Source organism: Halyomorpha halys, unplaced genomic scaffold (assembly GCF_000696795.3).
Source record: "Halyomorpha halys isolate HHAL.00 unplaced genomic scaffold, Hhal_1.1 Scaffold1041.1, whole genome shotgun sequence".
Taxonomy (NCBI): Eukaryota; Metazoa; Arthropoda; class Insecta; order Hemiptera; family Pentatomidae; genus Halyomorpha; species Halyomorpha halys.
In genome coordinates, this window is record NW_027106832.1 from 230,646 (window position 1) to 245,995 (window position 15,350).

At 29.1% G+C, this 15,350-nt stretch overlaps 1 protein-coding gene across 1 annotated transcript; it reads right to left on the reverse strand.

Moving 5' to 3' along the window:
• Nucleotides 1-1,835: 1,835 nt before the first annotated feature.
• Exo84 (exocyst 84) lies at nt 1,836-15,350 on the reverse strand. The gene is made up of 14 exons (XM_014432283.2): nt 15,208-15,350; nt 14,980-15,135; nt 13,659-13,834; nt 12,314-12,456; nt 10,505-10,658; nt 10,268-10,424; nt 8,837-9,023; nt 7,015-7,159; nt 6,514-6,697; nt 5,288-5,418; nt 3,341-3,448; nt 2,984-3,086; nt 2,611-2,801; nt 1,836-2,024 (listed from the first exon to the last, which is right to left on the reverse strand). The coding sequence occupies exons 1-14, from the start codon at nt 15,257-15,259 to the stop codon at nt 1,854-1,856; spliced, it is 2,058 nt and encodes a 685-aa protein (XP_014287769.1). The 5' UTR covers nt 15,260-15,350; the 3' UTR covers nt 1,836-1,853.

Consider the following 15,350-nt stretch of genomic DNA (forward strand, 5'->3'; position numbering starts at 1 on the left):
AAGGGTTGTATCCATGGCATAATATAAACATAAGTGAATGGTACATGACAAATGAATGATGGTTGGCAGAGAATATGAGATATAAGCGGAGACAAAAATTTATACTACGGCAGCAAGTTTTCCTGTAATATTAATTATAAAAATAAATTGGGGCCGCTACCTCTTAAAAAGATAAATATATAATTGTCCAGCATTAATAATTTGCATTAATTGTCTAGCCATATATAGGGTGTTTTTTAAGCCCGATAGAACTTGAAATTGTAAAAAATAACACAAAAAATTAAATTGTAATCAAAATTTTTTTTTTATTCGAAAGATCAATACGTGACATTAACATTTGAAAATGATTTCGGGCATATGGGCACCGCGGCTCTTCTTGACGAAGCGCATTCTGGACGTCTAATTTTGGGCCACTTTTTCGAGCACTGCTGGCCGTATGTCACGAATAACACGAACAATGCTGGCCTCCAAGGCGTCAATTGTTGCTGGTTTATCAGCATAAACCAGTGACTTCACGTAGCCCCACAGGAAATAATCGAGAGGTGTCAAATCGCACGACCATATGCGGCAATTTTGCTTATTAACTAACGGGTTAAGCCAAAAATGCGCCTCATCGCTGAACACAATTTTACAGAATGCGCTTCGTCAAGAACAGCCGCGGTGCCCATATGCCCGAAATCATTTTCAAATGTTAATGTCACGTATTGATCTTTCGAATAAAAAAAAAATTTTGATTACAATTTAATTTTTTGTGTTATTTTTTACAATTTCAAGTTCTATCGGGCTTAAAAAAACACCCTATATATTGGTGAAACAAAACATTATATTAAAGATAGAATGTATCAACATGAAAATGACATTAAAAATATGAAAAAGGACCCAAAGAAAACAGCATTGGTACATGTTCAAAATAAACATGGATTTAATTTTGAAAATGTCAAGGTGATACATAAAGAAAATAATAATTTTAGAAGAAAAATGTTAGAATCAATTTACATTTCAGAAAATATAAATTGTACAGAAGACTTAAATCAGATTGTAAAGGAGTAAACCTTATTCTGAAATTTTAAGTAAGATAAATATGTAATTATTAGTAAAATGTTGGTTACAAGATGAAATGTTCAAATTCTTGAAATATACAGATGCATATATATGCACATGTATACATGGAAAAATAGGGGGAGGGTAGGGTATATGTATGCAAAAATATGTATACAATAAAAATACAGTATTTATGTTTTTAAATAATGTTAAATTATAAGCAATAAATTAAAAAAGAACGTTAATTAAATTGTAAAAAAATTAAGCTTAGTGATAAAGTGAGTCCTAACCTGTTGAAGGTAGGTATTTGTTGTTGAAGTCAAGCAAAAGCAATTTTTTGTGGAATAGTTTTTGTATTGAAATTATAAAGTTTGTAGGTGAATAATCATTTTAAAAATAGTGCTTGGAACTGTTATGATATTTATTTTAGTTTTTAAAGATATGAGATGGGCAATTAGCCTACAAAAGAGACAATTATGACTTCAATGTTTGAGGTATATTCAAAAAACATTAGTATTGTGTGAGGAAATAATGTAATAATAATATGAAAATAAATTTTATAGGTTGTTTCCTTATGAATGGCCTGAGGGTCGAAACATTAGAGGTTTTTAAAAATAAATAGTTGAGAGAAAAAGTGGATCATTTGAAGTTTGTGTTAATAATAAAATAAACCACTCTCAAACAATGAATATAATAAATCAGTAAACATATATCTTTTAAAGAATCATTAAAAAATCAAAACTAAAACAAACAAAAGAATAAAATTAATATTTTTAAAAAGCCATCCTGCATACCTTACTGACATGCTCTTCCTAAATGTAACCAGTAATCGTTGTTTTACTCTCTTTCAAAATAAAATTAAATTCTTTCCTTAGAGTGTCCAATTTCTTACATCGATGGCCCATTTTTTCATTATACTTCCTCTGAACTGCTTCCAATAATTGATCGAGAATAAACTTAGCATTTTGCTGTATAAGGCTTCTCTGTAAATATAATACAAACAAGAAATAACTTATTAAAATAATAACTATGTATTGCCTAAATTTAAAGAAAAAAATAATAATAAAGAGTTTGGCATGACAAGGAGTAACTTCAATAGCAACAGCAAAGGAGTAACTTATGAGCAACATTTACATTTAAAAACTTCTCTAGAATCACATAATAGATTTTTTTCCCCTCAAGTCTGAAGCTAGCGAGTAGGAATGCCAAGATTTATTTCTCTGGGCCGCCACAAAACAAATATTGATTGATCCAGGTGGGAATTGAACCCACAACTTTCTAAACTAGACAATGGGACACTTAATCCAATGTACTCAACAATTTTATTCTGATTTTAAATTAATAAAATAAAATTGAAGTTGCACTTAATTTAATGTTTATTATCAATATTGGTTAGATTATTTTTTTTAATTTAAGAGTTTGTAATTTGACATGGCTGCTTTTGGTGCAACTGCTAGAAAAATACTTTTTTTTAGCCAATGCCTAGATGCAAAAAACAAAAAGAGAATGCAGTTACAAGGAAACAAATTACATTTCTAAAAAAAAAAAAAAAAATCGAACAGTACACACCTGAGAAGTCAATTTATTACTAGAGTAAGAGGCTGAAAGATGATTCAAGTGTGCCTTAAGTACTTCCTTCAACGCTTTACTAAGGGCATACTCCAAATCCTGACAGGATATCATAAGACCCTCATCTGTCAAAGAGGATAACAACTTGGCAAAAGATAGGCTGTTTGCAGTCAGTTCGAAGAGTCCATCATCTGCAAAGTACATCAACTTGAAATTGAAACATTAAATTAACTGAACATGAATGATTCATAAATTATTTATTAACTTTTTAGTTTGAATTTGTAAGAATTATTAAACAAGTTATTTATTATAACAACTTATAGTTTGTAATTATGATAATGAACAAAATAAGGAAAATATGTGAACTACTAACCAGCCAGATACTCTGAAATAGGGAGCCCTATCTCAGACTGAATCTTGTTGATTGATTGCTGCGTCTGCCTCGATGGTCTCCAGGGGTCCTCGGCAGCTCTAACCTAGACCCAGTTGTTAAAGATTATGGCTGATGAAAACCAAATATTATTAAAAGACATTCTTATCCTTTTAAAAAAATCAGATGTGACCCTAATACCTCCTCCCCTTCTGCCATATCTTAATAATCATGTTTTGATCAAAATAGTGAAATAGAGATTATTTTTATAAATAAAAACTTCTTAATTTTATAGCAAATATTTAAAGGATCAGGAGATTGAATATTAATTGTGCTATAATTAATAAATTAAATAAAAACCTTGACGGCATCGACGGCTTTCTCTCCAGCTTCAGCTACTGCGCGTGTAACTGCAGCCATAGTCTGACCATTAACCTGGTAGCTAAGATCTAGTCCAAGCTCACACATCTAAAAATAAAATCAGGGGAGAGAGAAATAAATTAATCTTTAATTTTATTAATATATTCAAAAAAATTGAAGGAAGATGGTCCATGTTAGCTGTAAAAAATATATTCATATTCACTAGCCACCAATCTTTCACTCCACTTTGCAAGACTTCACCATGGCTGAATGAAAACAAGATAAAACATTAAAAAGTATGGAATATCGTTGGTCGACCATTTGTAATTAATAAAAAGGAAGATGGTCTGGGTACAATCAAAGTAGTACAAATAGAAAATAAACTAAAAATAAAATAAAATAATTTATTATGAGCCAACGTTTTACCCCATGTTGCAGGGCTGAAAAAGATACAAGCAACTACAATTAAGTAACAGAATAAGATAACATAAAATAAAATAAAAAGTACTGTTTAAAGTATAATTAAGCAAGAAATAAAAAAAAGTATTAGATATATAATAACAAATAAATAGTAGATAAAAGAGAAATATAAAAAATATAGTACATACTAAAAGACAGAAAATAAGGGAAATAAGAATAAAATAAAAGGTCAAGTAAAAAAGAAGCATCCATTTTATTTAATTATTCTATTCATTTATATTTACATTTTTTCAATTTATGTTATTACATTTTTTTATACAACTCTATGTGTATTCTTGAAATCTTATCATACTTTAGTAATGTTTGCTTCTTGTTTTCTTTCAGTCCTGAAAGTGGGGCAAAATGTCGGCTTGTAATAAATAGTTTTTTCTACTATTTTGTGTATCTTTTTTTTACCCCCATCCCCACCACCACCTTTTTATAATTAATTACATATGCTCCACTAATAGTTTTCCAAGAAAAATTGTTACAGATTAAGAATAAAATCATTTTAAAAAAAAGAAAATTTATTCAAATACTAAAAGAAATCCTATGTTTCAAGACTTGAGGGAAAAAATACATTTTTCAGAAACAGTTATAGTATTTTTTAAAGTTTTTTCTCTTTGGATTGGTTCAAACAACTTCAGCCATTTCCCTTGAAAACGTTTCTCTGCCACACACATACACATAAGTATAAATATGCTTCTTTTCATTTCAACAGTAAAAAAGACTTAAGTATTTTACTCAAGTATTTTTTAAAAATAAATTCCTCTATGATATAAGCAGATGCATTAAAGACTTAAGTCATCAAAAGCTTTTTATACCCTTTTCAAATGTATAATTAATTCTCTGCCAGTGTACTCAAATTGTTTAAGTATAAGACCATTACATCAATATCAAACAAAAGTTCTATACAATATAGCAGTACAATAACCTTCTCAACTTTTAGAAGTTTTTATTTCAATTAAATTGCTTAAAGTTAATCAAAATATATATAATTGAAAAAAAAATAAATAATAATGATGCATCAATGGTCTTTGAGAATGGTTCAGATGGCTCTTGAAATTCACCAGAACCAAGAAGGTAGATAAATCTTTTTTATTTAATTTGAAATACTTAATTATTTACCAGTGAAAATACTTTGTGTGTTCCTTATTTACTTTATTGCATTCATATCTGAAATATTTTTCAAGTGCAGAATTAGTCATCTTCACCTAATCCACCTCGGAGTAGTCCATTGGCTGGAGTTTTGGATTTTGGGTCATTGTGATTCGAATTACTTACCTATTATCTCTTGATAATATTAATTTTGTAACAAAATGAATAAATTTGCTCAAAACTGCATTTGTTATGAAAGCAAATAAACAAAAGAAAAAATGAAAAATAAACTATCACTCAACAAAATTGTTATATAAGTAGAAACAGTTATAAGAAATAAAATCATGAAAAATTCATAATTGGCAATGAAGTTTTCTGAAACTGACTCACCTGTTGAGATTGCTTCCTAATTATGTCTATACATTCTGCCAGGGTACCCAGAGGTGTTTGTGGAATGAATACTTGTTTTATGATATGTGAGAGAAAATGAGAGACTTCCATTGACACCCATACAACAAAAGCTACAAAAAAAAAGAAAACAAAAATGTAAATTAAAAATATTTTTTGTATATAGATAAAGTAAGATGGTCTTTCTGTTGAGCAAGAGATCACAGCCTAACATTCTGAGTCATAATGATAATAATGAAGGACTAAGGAGCTTGAAGGTTCGATGCCGATACAATTAATCGCTCTCTACATACATCCTTCCATTGATGCCCCCTCCAAACCCAATTCTACAAAATCAGTTTTAATGCAATACTCCCATCTACGTTTCAGTCTACTCCTCGGTTCAGTGTTAACATTTTAGGGATCCGCTTGTTACTAAGCCCTACAACCTTATACCCATCTTATATTATTTAAAGTTTATGGATAGAAGGCGCGAGCTAAACAGTTTCGAAATTGAAAAATAACAAGCATTTCCCTCCTTCAACTCACTTTTATTTCCTCATCAATTTTATTTTTTCTAGTTACCGTAAATGCTTAAACCTATCTACCTGTTCAAATGTATTTCCCCCTATATCTATAACACTAAAATTACTCGTGTTTTTACTGCTAACCATATATTTTGTTTTATCCATATTTATTTCAAGACCTACTAAGACTCAACTCCTTATTGGAGTTTATTAACGTGATTGTATTTAGTTCTATAGTTTCTTTGGCCTCACCCAATAACACCAAATCATCAGCATACCCAAGCACCGGGTACTATACTACCCAAAGTTAAACCCTTTTCGGTATTCATCACACTTTTAATGATGTATTCTAGTGATAGATTAAATAAAATAGGTGATATTGAATCATCCCTGCTTCAGGGGATTCATGGCACAAATTAAAAACATTTTGGATCAACAAATTAAAAATTTATATAAAACATAAAAGGAGAGGTGGGAGAGGGGAAGTTTAAAAATTAGGATAGCGTAGTACTAGAAAACCCATCGAAGGGTGGGGCACTCATTTTACAAAGGTTAGAAATAAATGTTGCCACAGACGGGCCTTATCATGAGCCTGGGGTTTGGGAATCCATTGAGCTAACCTACTCTCTATATTAACCACAGTGAATGAAATAAAGTTGTCTAAATATGTGTAAAAAAATGTATAAATTCTGGGTACTATACCTGATGTACAATCTTGATTGTGAGGAAATGCACGATATTGAAATTCGGAAGTTATAGATGCTAGGTTTGAGAAATATACTTCTGATAATCTCTTGACATATGCCACTGTTGCACCCTCTCGCTTCACTCGTTTACTTTGTGCTTTAAGGAGGTTTGTACAAACTTTCAGATAAAGTTCACATGCCTAAAGTTAAATACATTCAAATAATTAGCTACTGAATTAAGATACTATTAAAATAAAATCATCACAATGCTATTTTTTTCCATTTTTTGATAATAATTGTCATTAAAAATAAGCAGTTAAGGCTTCTCTAATGGAAGGATTAACTTTTTACAAATATATGATTTGTTAAAAGCTCATAGAGAACAAAAATTGGTGTTTGGTAAGTTAAGGACAGAAGTGAACATTTTTCCGAATGTCATATAAGAGAGATAAAGGAATTAATAATTTATAAAATTGATGATTTACATTAGCAAACTTCTAACAGTTGAGCAATTTACCTGAGTTGATTTGTTGAGTTGGTTAAGAAGTCTAACAGCTCTACGGCTGGCACGGAGACCTCCTTGCAATGATTTTTCAGCACTCACATTCAACTCTGATAGAAGAACGCTGATCAATACATCTTTTCTATTCTCTACTTTGGACCTACAATAATTTATAAAATTGACAAATAACTACAGAGTCAATTCTTACTTAAAATTAGTAGGTCATACATTTTTTATTCAGTTAAACCTTTTTTAAATTATTTTACTTGCTACCTCTTTATTGGTCAAAGCACACCCTTGTAAGCAACTAATGTTTTTTGTGATCTTTTCATACTAATAGCCGGAGAATTTAGAAGGCTACACAATGCTGAACTGAGGGAACTGCACCCGGTAAATATAATCCATGTTATAGCATTGCAGCGAATAAGATGAGAGAGTAACGTTGCACGGCTTAATAATAAAAGGATTCCTAAAATGTTCATAAATATGGTAGAGAAATAAATTTCCAAAGTGTAGGTGGGAGGATTACGTCGACTGATCTGGTAGATTTGGGATTGGACGAGCGTCACAGGACAGATGCCTGAAGACATTGATTGGTGGTATCAGCATCGAACCTTCGGGTTCCCTAAGCCTAGTCTGAGATGGGCAAAATTAGCTAGAGTTGCCATGGATACGACCCTTATTCATGAATGAATCATTGATAAATAAATATCATATCCATGACAATTTTAGTTTTCAGTTACATAACTCTGCCCTTATGTCATTGCAAAAATATATCCTGTTTATAATTATTTATTTACCTTAGTTAAAACCTAGACACACACAGAAGGGGTTGGCCTATTAAGCAATGTAACAAACAAAATTTGAGTATAAGACAAGAAAAAACGAAAAATAGAAACATTTTAGTATACAAAAGAAAAGAAAAAAATACTAATTAAAAAAAAATTCGAAAAAATATTACATTACTAACTAAAAATAATACAATGTATAAAATTTTTACATTGTAATTTAATTTTAAATTAAATAAATTAAATTTTTTACAAGGTAAAAATTAAGAAGAAAATATAAATAAAAAAAAAGAAAAATAAACTTTTTAAATTGGAGATAATCGACATCGTGGTTAACAAAATAGAAAGAAAAAAAATTACAAAAACTGAAAATGTCTTTATAAACAAAAGTAAATAAAACCATTTTGAAAAATAATGAATAAAATAAAATAAATTAATAACAACAAACTTCAAAATAAATTCGAGAATGAGAATGTCAGTTGGATAGCTTCCTTTTCGGAAGATTCATAAAAAAAAAATATGAAAACATTCACTTTATTTTAATGACCTTACTACAAAAAACTGAGTAAATTTATGAATTGTCGTCTCATGCTGTCAAAGAATGATATAAATTTGTATACATATTTTTTATCAGCGAAAGAAAAGCTGAGCAAACTAGAATGCTACAAACTAAATTGTCACATTCATTCAAAGTACAGAAGTAACTGGAATCAAATTGAAATGTATTTCTATCCAGGTAAATGTTGGAATAAACTCTATTAATAATTATAACCTTCCAAATTAGATGGTTTCATATTATTAAAAGATGAGTAATATTATTGTAATCATGAGATCAAACTAATGATGACAAAAATATTCATAAATAATTATTTAAACAACAAAAGAGTAAAAACTATCAGTATTGATAGTTGATGTCGCACACTAGTCTATATCTTCTTCGGCAACAAGTCACACCATTTGTTCGATTATACAAATTTATTGTTTCAATTTAAACAGTAATTGAAGCAACTCTTTAAAAAAGAAAAAAAATTTAAAGAAGGAAATATTACTTTATATCAGCCAACAGCGATTGATCATCTTGTGCAGACGCAAAATACTCCTCAGCTTTTTGAATGATTGCATAGGCTTCTTCAAAATGCCTCTGTGCTATGGATACATCAAGATCATCAGCTGCTTCAGTCAACCATTCTGGTAGAGCATCGCTGTCTCCATCATCGTCCAGCACAAATCCAAATGCTAAGCAAACAATTTAATTTAATTCATAATAAAACAATAAAAATTAAAAAAATATTGCAAGGACCTCGGATATTGAAACTTATTTGACTGAAAAGGGGAGTGTACAATGTGTACTCACTGATTTTGATAAAAAAAAAACTGCGTTATTTTATACTTCAACTTTGGAAAATGATAATGACATGGTTTTCCCACCAAAACATTCTTTTTTTCAGAGTTAATAAAATGACAAATACAAACATTGAAAAATAAATTGCTTTTAATAAAAGGAAGATGGATGGTCTGGGTACAGTCAAAATATCTCAAATAGAAAATAAACTGTTTATTATGAGTCAACCTTATGCCCCACATAGTGAGGCTTCATCAGGGCTAAAAATGATACAAACCAAAAAATAATATAACAGAGTAAGAGAATAAAATAACATGAAATAAAATAAACTGTGGTGTGGTTAAAAATGATGTAAAAATCAACGATCTCCGTGGACTTTAGCTGACGATATAGAGTGACATTGAAAACTTAAAAACATATTATCTTTTGTCTACAAAGAAGATTAAGTTTTTAAAGACTTTAAAATTAATGTTTCATTATTTTTAGACATCATAAAACAAGTCAAGTGATGATTAAAAAGAAGAAATACTTTCATTTGTTCTGTATTATTTCCCTGCACTAACAAAGTGGACATGAGCAGTTCATTCTATGATTTGATGGAGACAATACCTATGCCTTTGTACCGGTTCTTAATGAGAATTCATCCAACCCCAGATGTTTGTAGAATTTTCAGAGAAAATTATTTCATTTTAAAACTTTCTACAAGTGTTACCTAAATAAATATAAAATTAATTATTAGCAATTGCGATAATTTAAATGATAAAAATAGACAGTGAAGTTTTTTAAAAATAATTATGATTAAAAAAGTGAAATCATATTAGGACAAAGAATGTTTAAAGTTAGTACTTTAATCTAGTGAATGAAGTGGAACATAAGTTGTGGGAATCGTTGGAAGTAATGGTCACAACCACCAAATAATAAACTGCAATCAAAACTCAACTATCAATTATTTAATGAAAATTATAAAATTTTATTTAATGTGTTTTAGTAGTTAAGCTTTAACTGTTATAATATATATATATGTACATATACATAGGTCTTGACCTATGGACTGAAGTTGCGATATATTGTATTGAACAGTCAATGGATAAAATATTGTTATTAATAGAGAGAACTTTATAATGGAATTGATACTTACGGTTAGATCCAAATTCAACCGAATCAGTTCTCTCAGGAGTTTTTGCCAATTGCTCATGAATGGTATGAGAAACATTTTCATTTTCACTTTTTTTCTTTGTCTGTTCAGAATTTAATCGAGCTTTCTTAGCTTCATCAAATTTTTTCAGCCATTCCTCCTAGAAAATTCACAAATCAATTGATGAAAAAAAAAAAATGTGAGAACGAGGATTTTAGAAATCATTTAAGTTGATTTTACCCTGGCTTCATTATTTACACATTGAAAAAGTCTGGTATCAGGAAAAACTAAAAGTTTAAAAGCATGTTTAACTTGTCCAAGATCCCTCACATTGACAACGGCCATGCTACCCAAGTCATAGCTACTTTCAAACTTATATTTTGCCATTCCTTTCCTAAAATAAAGCAATTGATTTAGAGTATTTTTTGTTTTTAAAAAATGAGTATACTATTTAAAATTAAAAAAAAAAAAAAAAAACTGAACACTTTAAATTTTCCTCATAATTCTAGGATATATAATTCTTTATTTGTGATAAGAATTAATTTCTTTATGGGTTATATAAACAAAGTAATAATTCATAAACACAGTGTATCATATCTATTAATAATACTGTATAAATAAATTATAAAAGATAAAAATGAGCAATTAAAATATTTTTTTAAAATGATTATTCTACATTTATCTACGATTTTCTGAGAGAAGATGGCCTCATAATATGGAATTACTTCCTTTCAGATTAGTCACTCATAGTCATTAATAATTAGGAGGAGAATTACGATTTCAAACACATCTACCTAAGTTATCCCACAAATAATCAATCAGATTCATATCAGGAGATTGTGTAAGTCCAAAAAAGTAATTCTCAGGTGCTTCAAGTATTCCTTGCTGATATACAATGTTAGAATCTGTCTCTCAATTCAAGAATTCCACTGAAACACTATACCATAATCTCTCAACCCAGCAGAAAATATCAGAATTATAATTTCTGTGTATTGTTTCTTTGTATAAGATTATACTTATAGAGATAGAGAGAATTATTTATTAATTCAAAAAGGGTATATTTGATTAAAGTTACTTTATTAATTGAGTTTTTATTCATTTTATTCCCAAAGGTTAAAATTTTTTCAATTAATAAATGGCATTAACCATTTAACCATTGAAGGTGATTCAAGAATAGTGGTCCAGTAGGTGTGATAGGAAGAGACAGAGCTGGTAAGGGCGAAGTTATTTTTTGGCCGCTTTTGTCAATACTTTCTCCTTACTTATAAAATTGTTTTGCTTTTGAATAGTTTCCCATTCTCCTTTTTGACACAGACTATGGACAGGAGAAGCGTGTCCAAGTGGAGTTAAAAATTATCATTTTTTTTTTTTTAATTTTTTATTTAATATATTTTAAAATGATTTTTTAAACTGCATTATTGAAAATAAAAATAAATTTTTCACAGCAAAAGTTCGTTTTTGTATGATAAATTTACAAGTAAAATCTGCTTGGACCTCTGCCGGAAGAAATTTCAGAATAAATACAAAAAGTAGAATTAAATGCCACATGCGAGAGATTTCAGATGTAAAAGATTCTAGGAAGAAACATTAGAAGTAATAGGCTTCTTATTTCATGGCATTGGTTTTAGGTGGGTACAGAAAGTAGTCAGACTTGAGACAAGGAAATCAAAATATTTAAGAACAGTATAATGTAAAACTGTCCAGACTAAGAAATATAATAATTATTTATAAAACCATATTTTTATTAGTCAAGAAACATTATAAAAAATATATAATAGTTAAAGGGTTAAAAACAAAAAAATGCTATTAAGGAGCAAAATTTCTTTGTCCATCTGTCAGACAAATGGTCCTCCAGATAGTCAGTAAAGAAATCCGCCTGCTAGATTGATGATTCTTCACAAAGCTAATCACGATAAGGATCTCACAAGAGGGTTTGTGATAAATTTCATAAAGCAAATCAATTTAATAATTTTCTGTTCTGTTCTATAATACATACTTAGTTTTCAAAATTCATAATATAACTAAATAATAAAGTAACATTATATTAACCTTTCTGACATCCAAGTAGCAATCATAAACATATCAGAAAAGAGTAAGGCACGGGTTCGATGAAGAGCTGTATTCTCTAGAGGGTCAAGTTCTACAAGATCACCTTCATGCAAAAGTTCTCTACCTGGAGTGCCAAGGAGATCCTACATAAATAAATGGAAAAAATTAGTTAGATTTATAAGCCGTCACCATCAGACTGACACAAAATACAGACAACCCCTTTCCAAAAGATCAAATTTCCTCGTCCCCTCTTCAAATGCTTTACCAATGTAGAAAAAGAGGCTATCCTCGACCCATTTTCATCATGACATCAACCCCACGCACTCATGGGGTTTAGAAGAAAAAAACGTTTATAAGCAACTAAGATATAAATAAAAAATTCTATCAAATATTTTTTTGAAATATTAAAGCAGGAAAAATAAAATGATATTTAAAAATATGCTCAGGTACAGACTGACACAAAATACAGACTGATGATTGACAAATATAAATGTTTTGTATTAAAGATCTGTTTAAGAAAACATACAGGAGTTTACTTCTATGTTTGTTGGTTTGGTTAACCACAAGAGAGTTTTGTTTGAACTTTGGTTACATCATTAAGAGGCGTTAATCTTTCAAATAATACCTTACCTCAATCTGTTTAATCTCCATTGATAACTAACGACCCCTGCTTGGTAAGAATGAAAAATGGTCAGAATATAAACAAAAAAGACAGATCAACCAATGATAAATTCACACCTAATTCAAGTACAGAGCTGTAGAAAAATTCAGTATGGAATCCAAAATACTTTTAAAAAGGAGGAAAAATATTCCAAATTTAAAGGAAGACTGAAGTGGATATTAGGTCTATATAGTCTTCTATTGATTAGAACATATCAGTGAAAGCTATTTGAAGAAATGGAATCATTAGTGAATTATAAAGTTACATAAAGCCCGCTATACATTTTTTATGGCTATTTATTTGTAAATAGAATTATGCTCACAATTATTATTTTAGAAAAAATTATTTCCTTTTCACCAAAAATTATTTTTTAATGCAATATTCTTTTTCAGACATCAAATACCATACTTTAGACCGATGAATCCATTTTAATTTGAAAATATTCAACTATTTTAAAACAGAATTATTCTCTGCTAAACAAAAAAAAGTAATAAGCAGTAAAAAGTAAACAAAAAATAAAAAGTAAATAAGTAATTAACAGACTTACCAAATAATAAATAAGTAGGCTTACTTTTTTAAATGTACTGAAGAAAACATACTAACTTAATCTTATACAAGAATGAAATCATCAAATATGCAAAACATAAATTAATTATTAACAAAATAATATAAATAATTGTTTACCGGACAAGTTTCTATGACTTCCAAAAGAGATGATAAAGTTGCAATTCTTTTTTCTTCTTGTGCTTTGCTCCCACCAGCTTGAAGAACTGGTTCAGCACCGGAATTACTCATTGAACCAAGAAGTGCACGTTGTTCTGATAATAAATGAGATAACTGATACATTTCACCTTCAAGATCTGCCAAATTATACTAAGGAAATGAATATATTAGTATAAAAAAAAAACCTTGTAATAGTATGTTATAAAACTACAAATAAGGGTCTAGGATAATGAAGTCCATTATTACTAATTACAATCAATATTTTTCTCTGATAGTATATCTGTACTCCTAGAGCAGGGGTCCTCAACCTTTTTTTTTTTTTTTATGCAATACATAGTAGTATAATATTGCGAGCTTTAGGGGCTGGAACATGGGAGGGTTCTGTAACATATATTTTGTGAGGACTTCTTGATAGAATCATTTTATTGTTTATTTTTTCCAATTTAGAGTGTTAATTAAAAGATTTTGGTAGGGAAAAACACTATTAGAGTACCTCAAAATGCACTTTTTAACAACAGAATTTTCAGGAGGACCCTCTTTTGCCTTAAGTCAAGAGTAGGTGTGGTCGGTCTGCACAAGGTACAAATTTATAGCTTAGTGATCCACAAACTTCAACAGATTAGGTACCATTGGTCTAGAAACAGTATTTCATTTACAACTTCTAGAACTTATGATCCATCATGGATTTTTGTCAGTTTTTTTTTTTTAATATATGGTCAAGCTAGGGTGAAATATAATAAGATATATCATTCAGATGCATCAAAAATAAGTTTAAAATATTCATTTTAAATATTAATTAATTAAATCTACCCATAACTTCATAACTCTAGTTCATCTTGATGTATACAAGTTATATTTTTTTAAAGGTTTATTCAGAGCTATGATAGTTTAATATTAAAGTAGTAATTGTCAAGTAAATATACATATATTGTAAGACAGAGTTCCAAAGAAGACTTTTATACATTTTTTATACATTTTATACATATTTTAATGAAATATTTATATTCTATTGACTGAAATCTGGGCAAATTTAGAATTTATATATTTATTTATTATACCATCAAAAGAGAATATACCTTCCACATCAACATCTTATAACTGAATTAAAATTTTAAAAACCGTTACTTAAGGAAGAATAAAATATTTATATTCTTCTTGAAACCAAACATAAAAATACAGATGTAAGAGTGTAAAGCTTTGCCTTCCTTAGCATTTAAATATTAAATCTTAGTTAAGAAAATCATCTTCAATAACAAAAAAAAAAAAAAAAAAAAAAGGATACGAGAGATTTCTCTAGCAGTTTCAATGAACTGCATGTAATTTTTATAAACATTTTTTTTTAGATTCTGACTTGTTTCTTCAGAAAGGGCCTGAATTTTAGCTCTGTGACTTTGAAGTTCTATTCCACCAACGCAGACTTGGGATATTTCTTTGACATCTAAAAAGGTATTGCAGTTAAACTAAACTAAATCAATTATAGAAATGATAAAGGTAAATAGACTAAAATTACATTTGTCAGGGTTGAAATCAACACCAGAAAATTTCTTAAGATGATCGTTCATAGCAAATATTAAATATTGTTCGAATATAATACAACCACTAGTGTCAAACCTAAATATTAGTTTATTTATAACCTGGCAGGCATAAACTCCC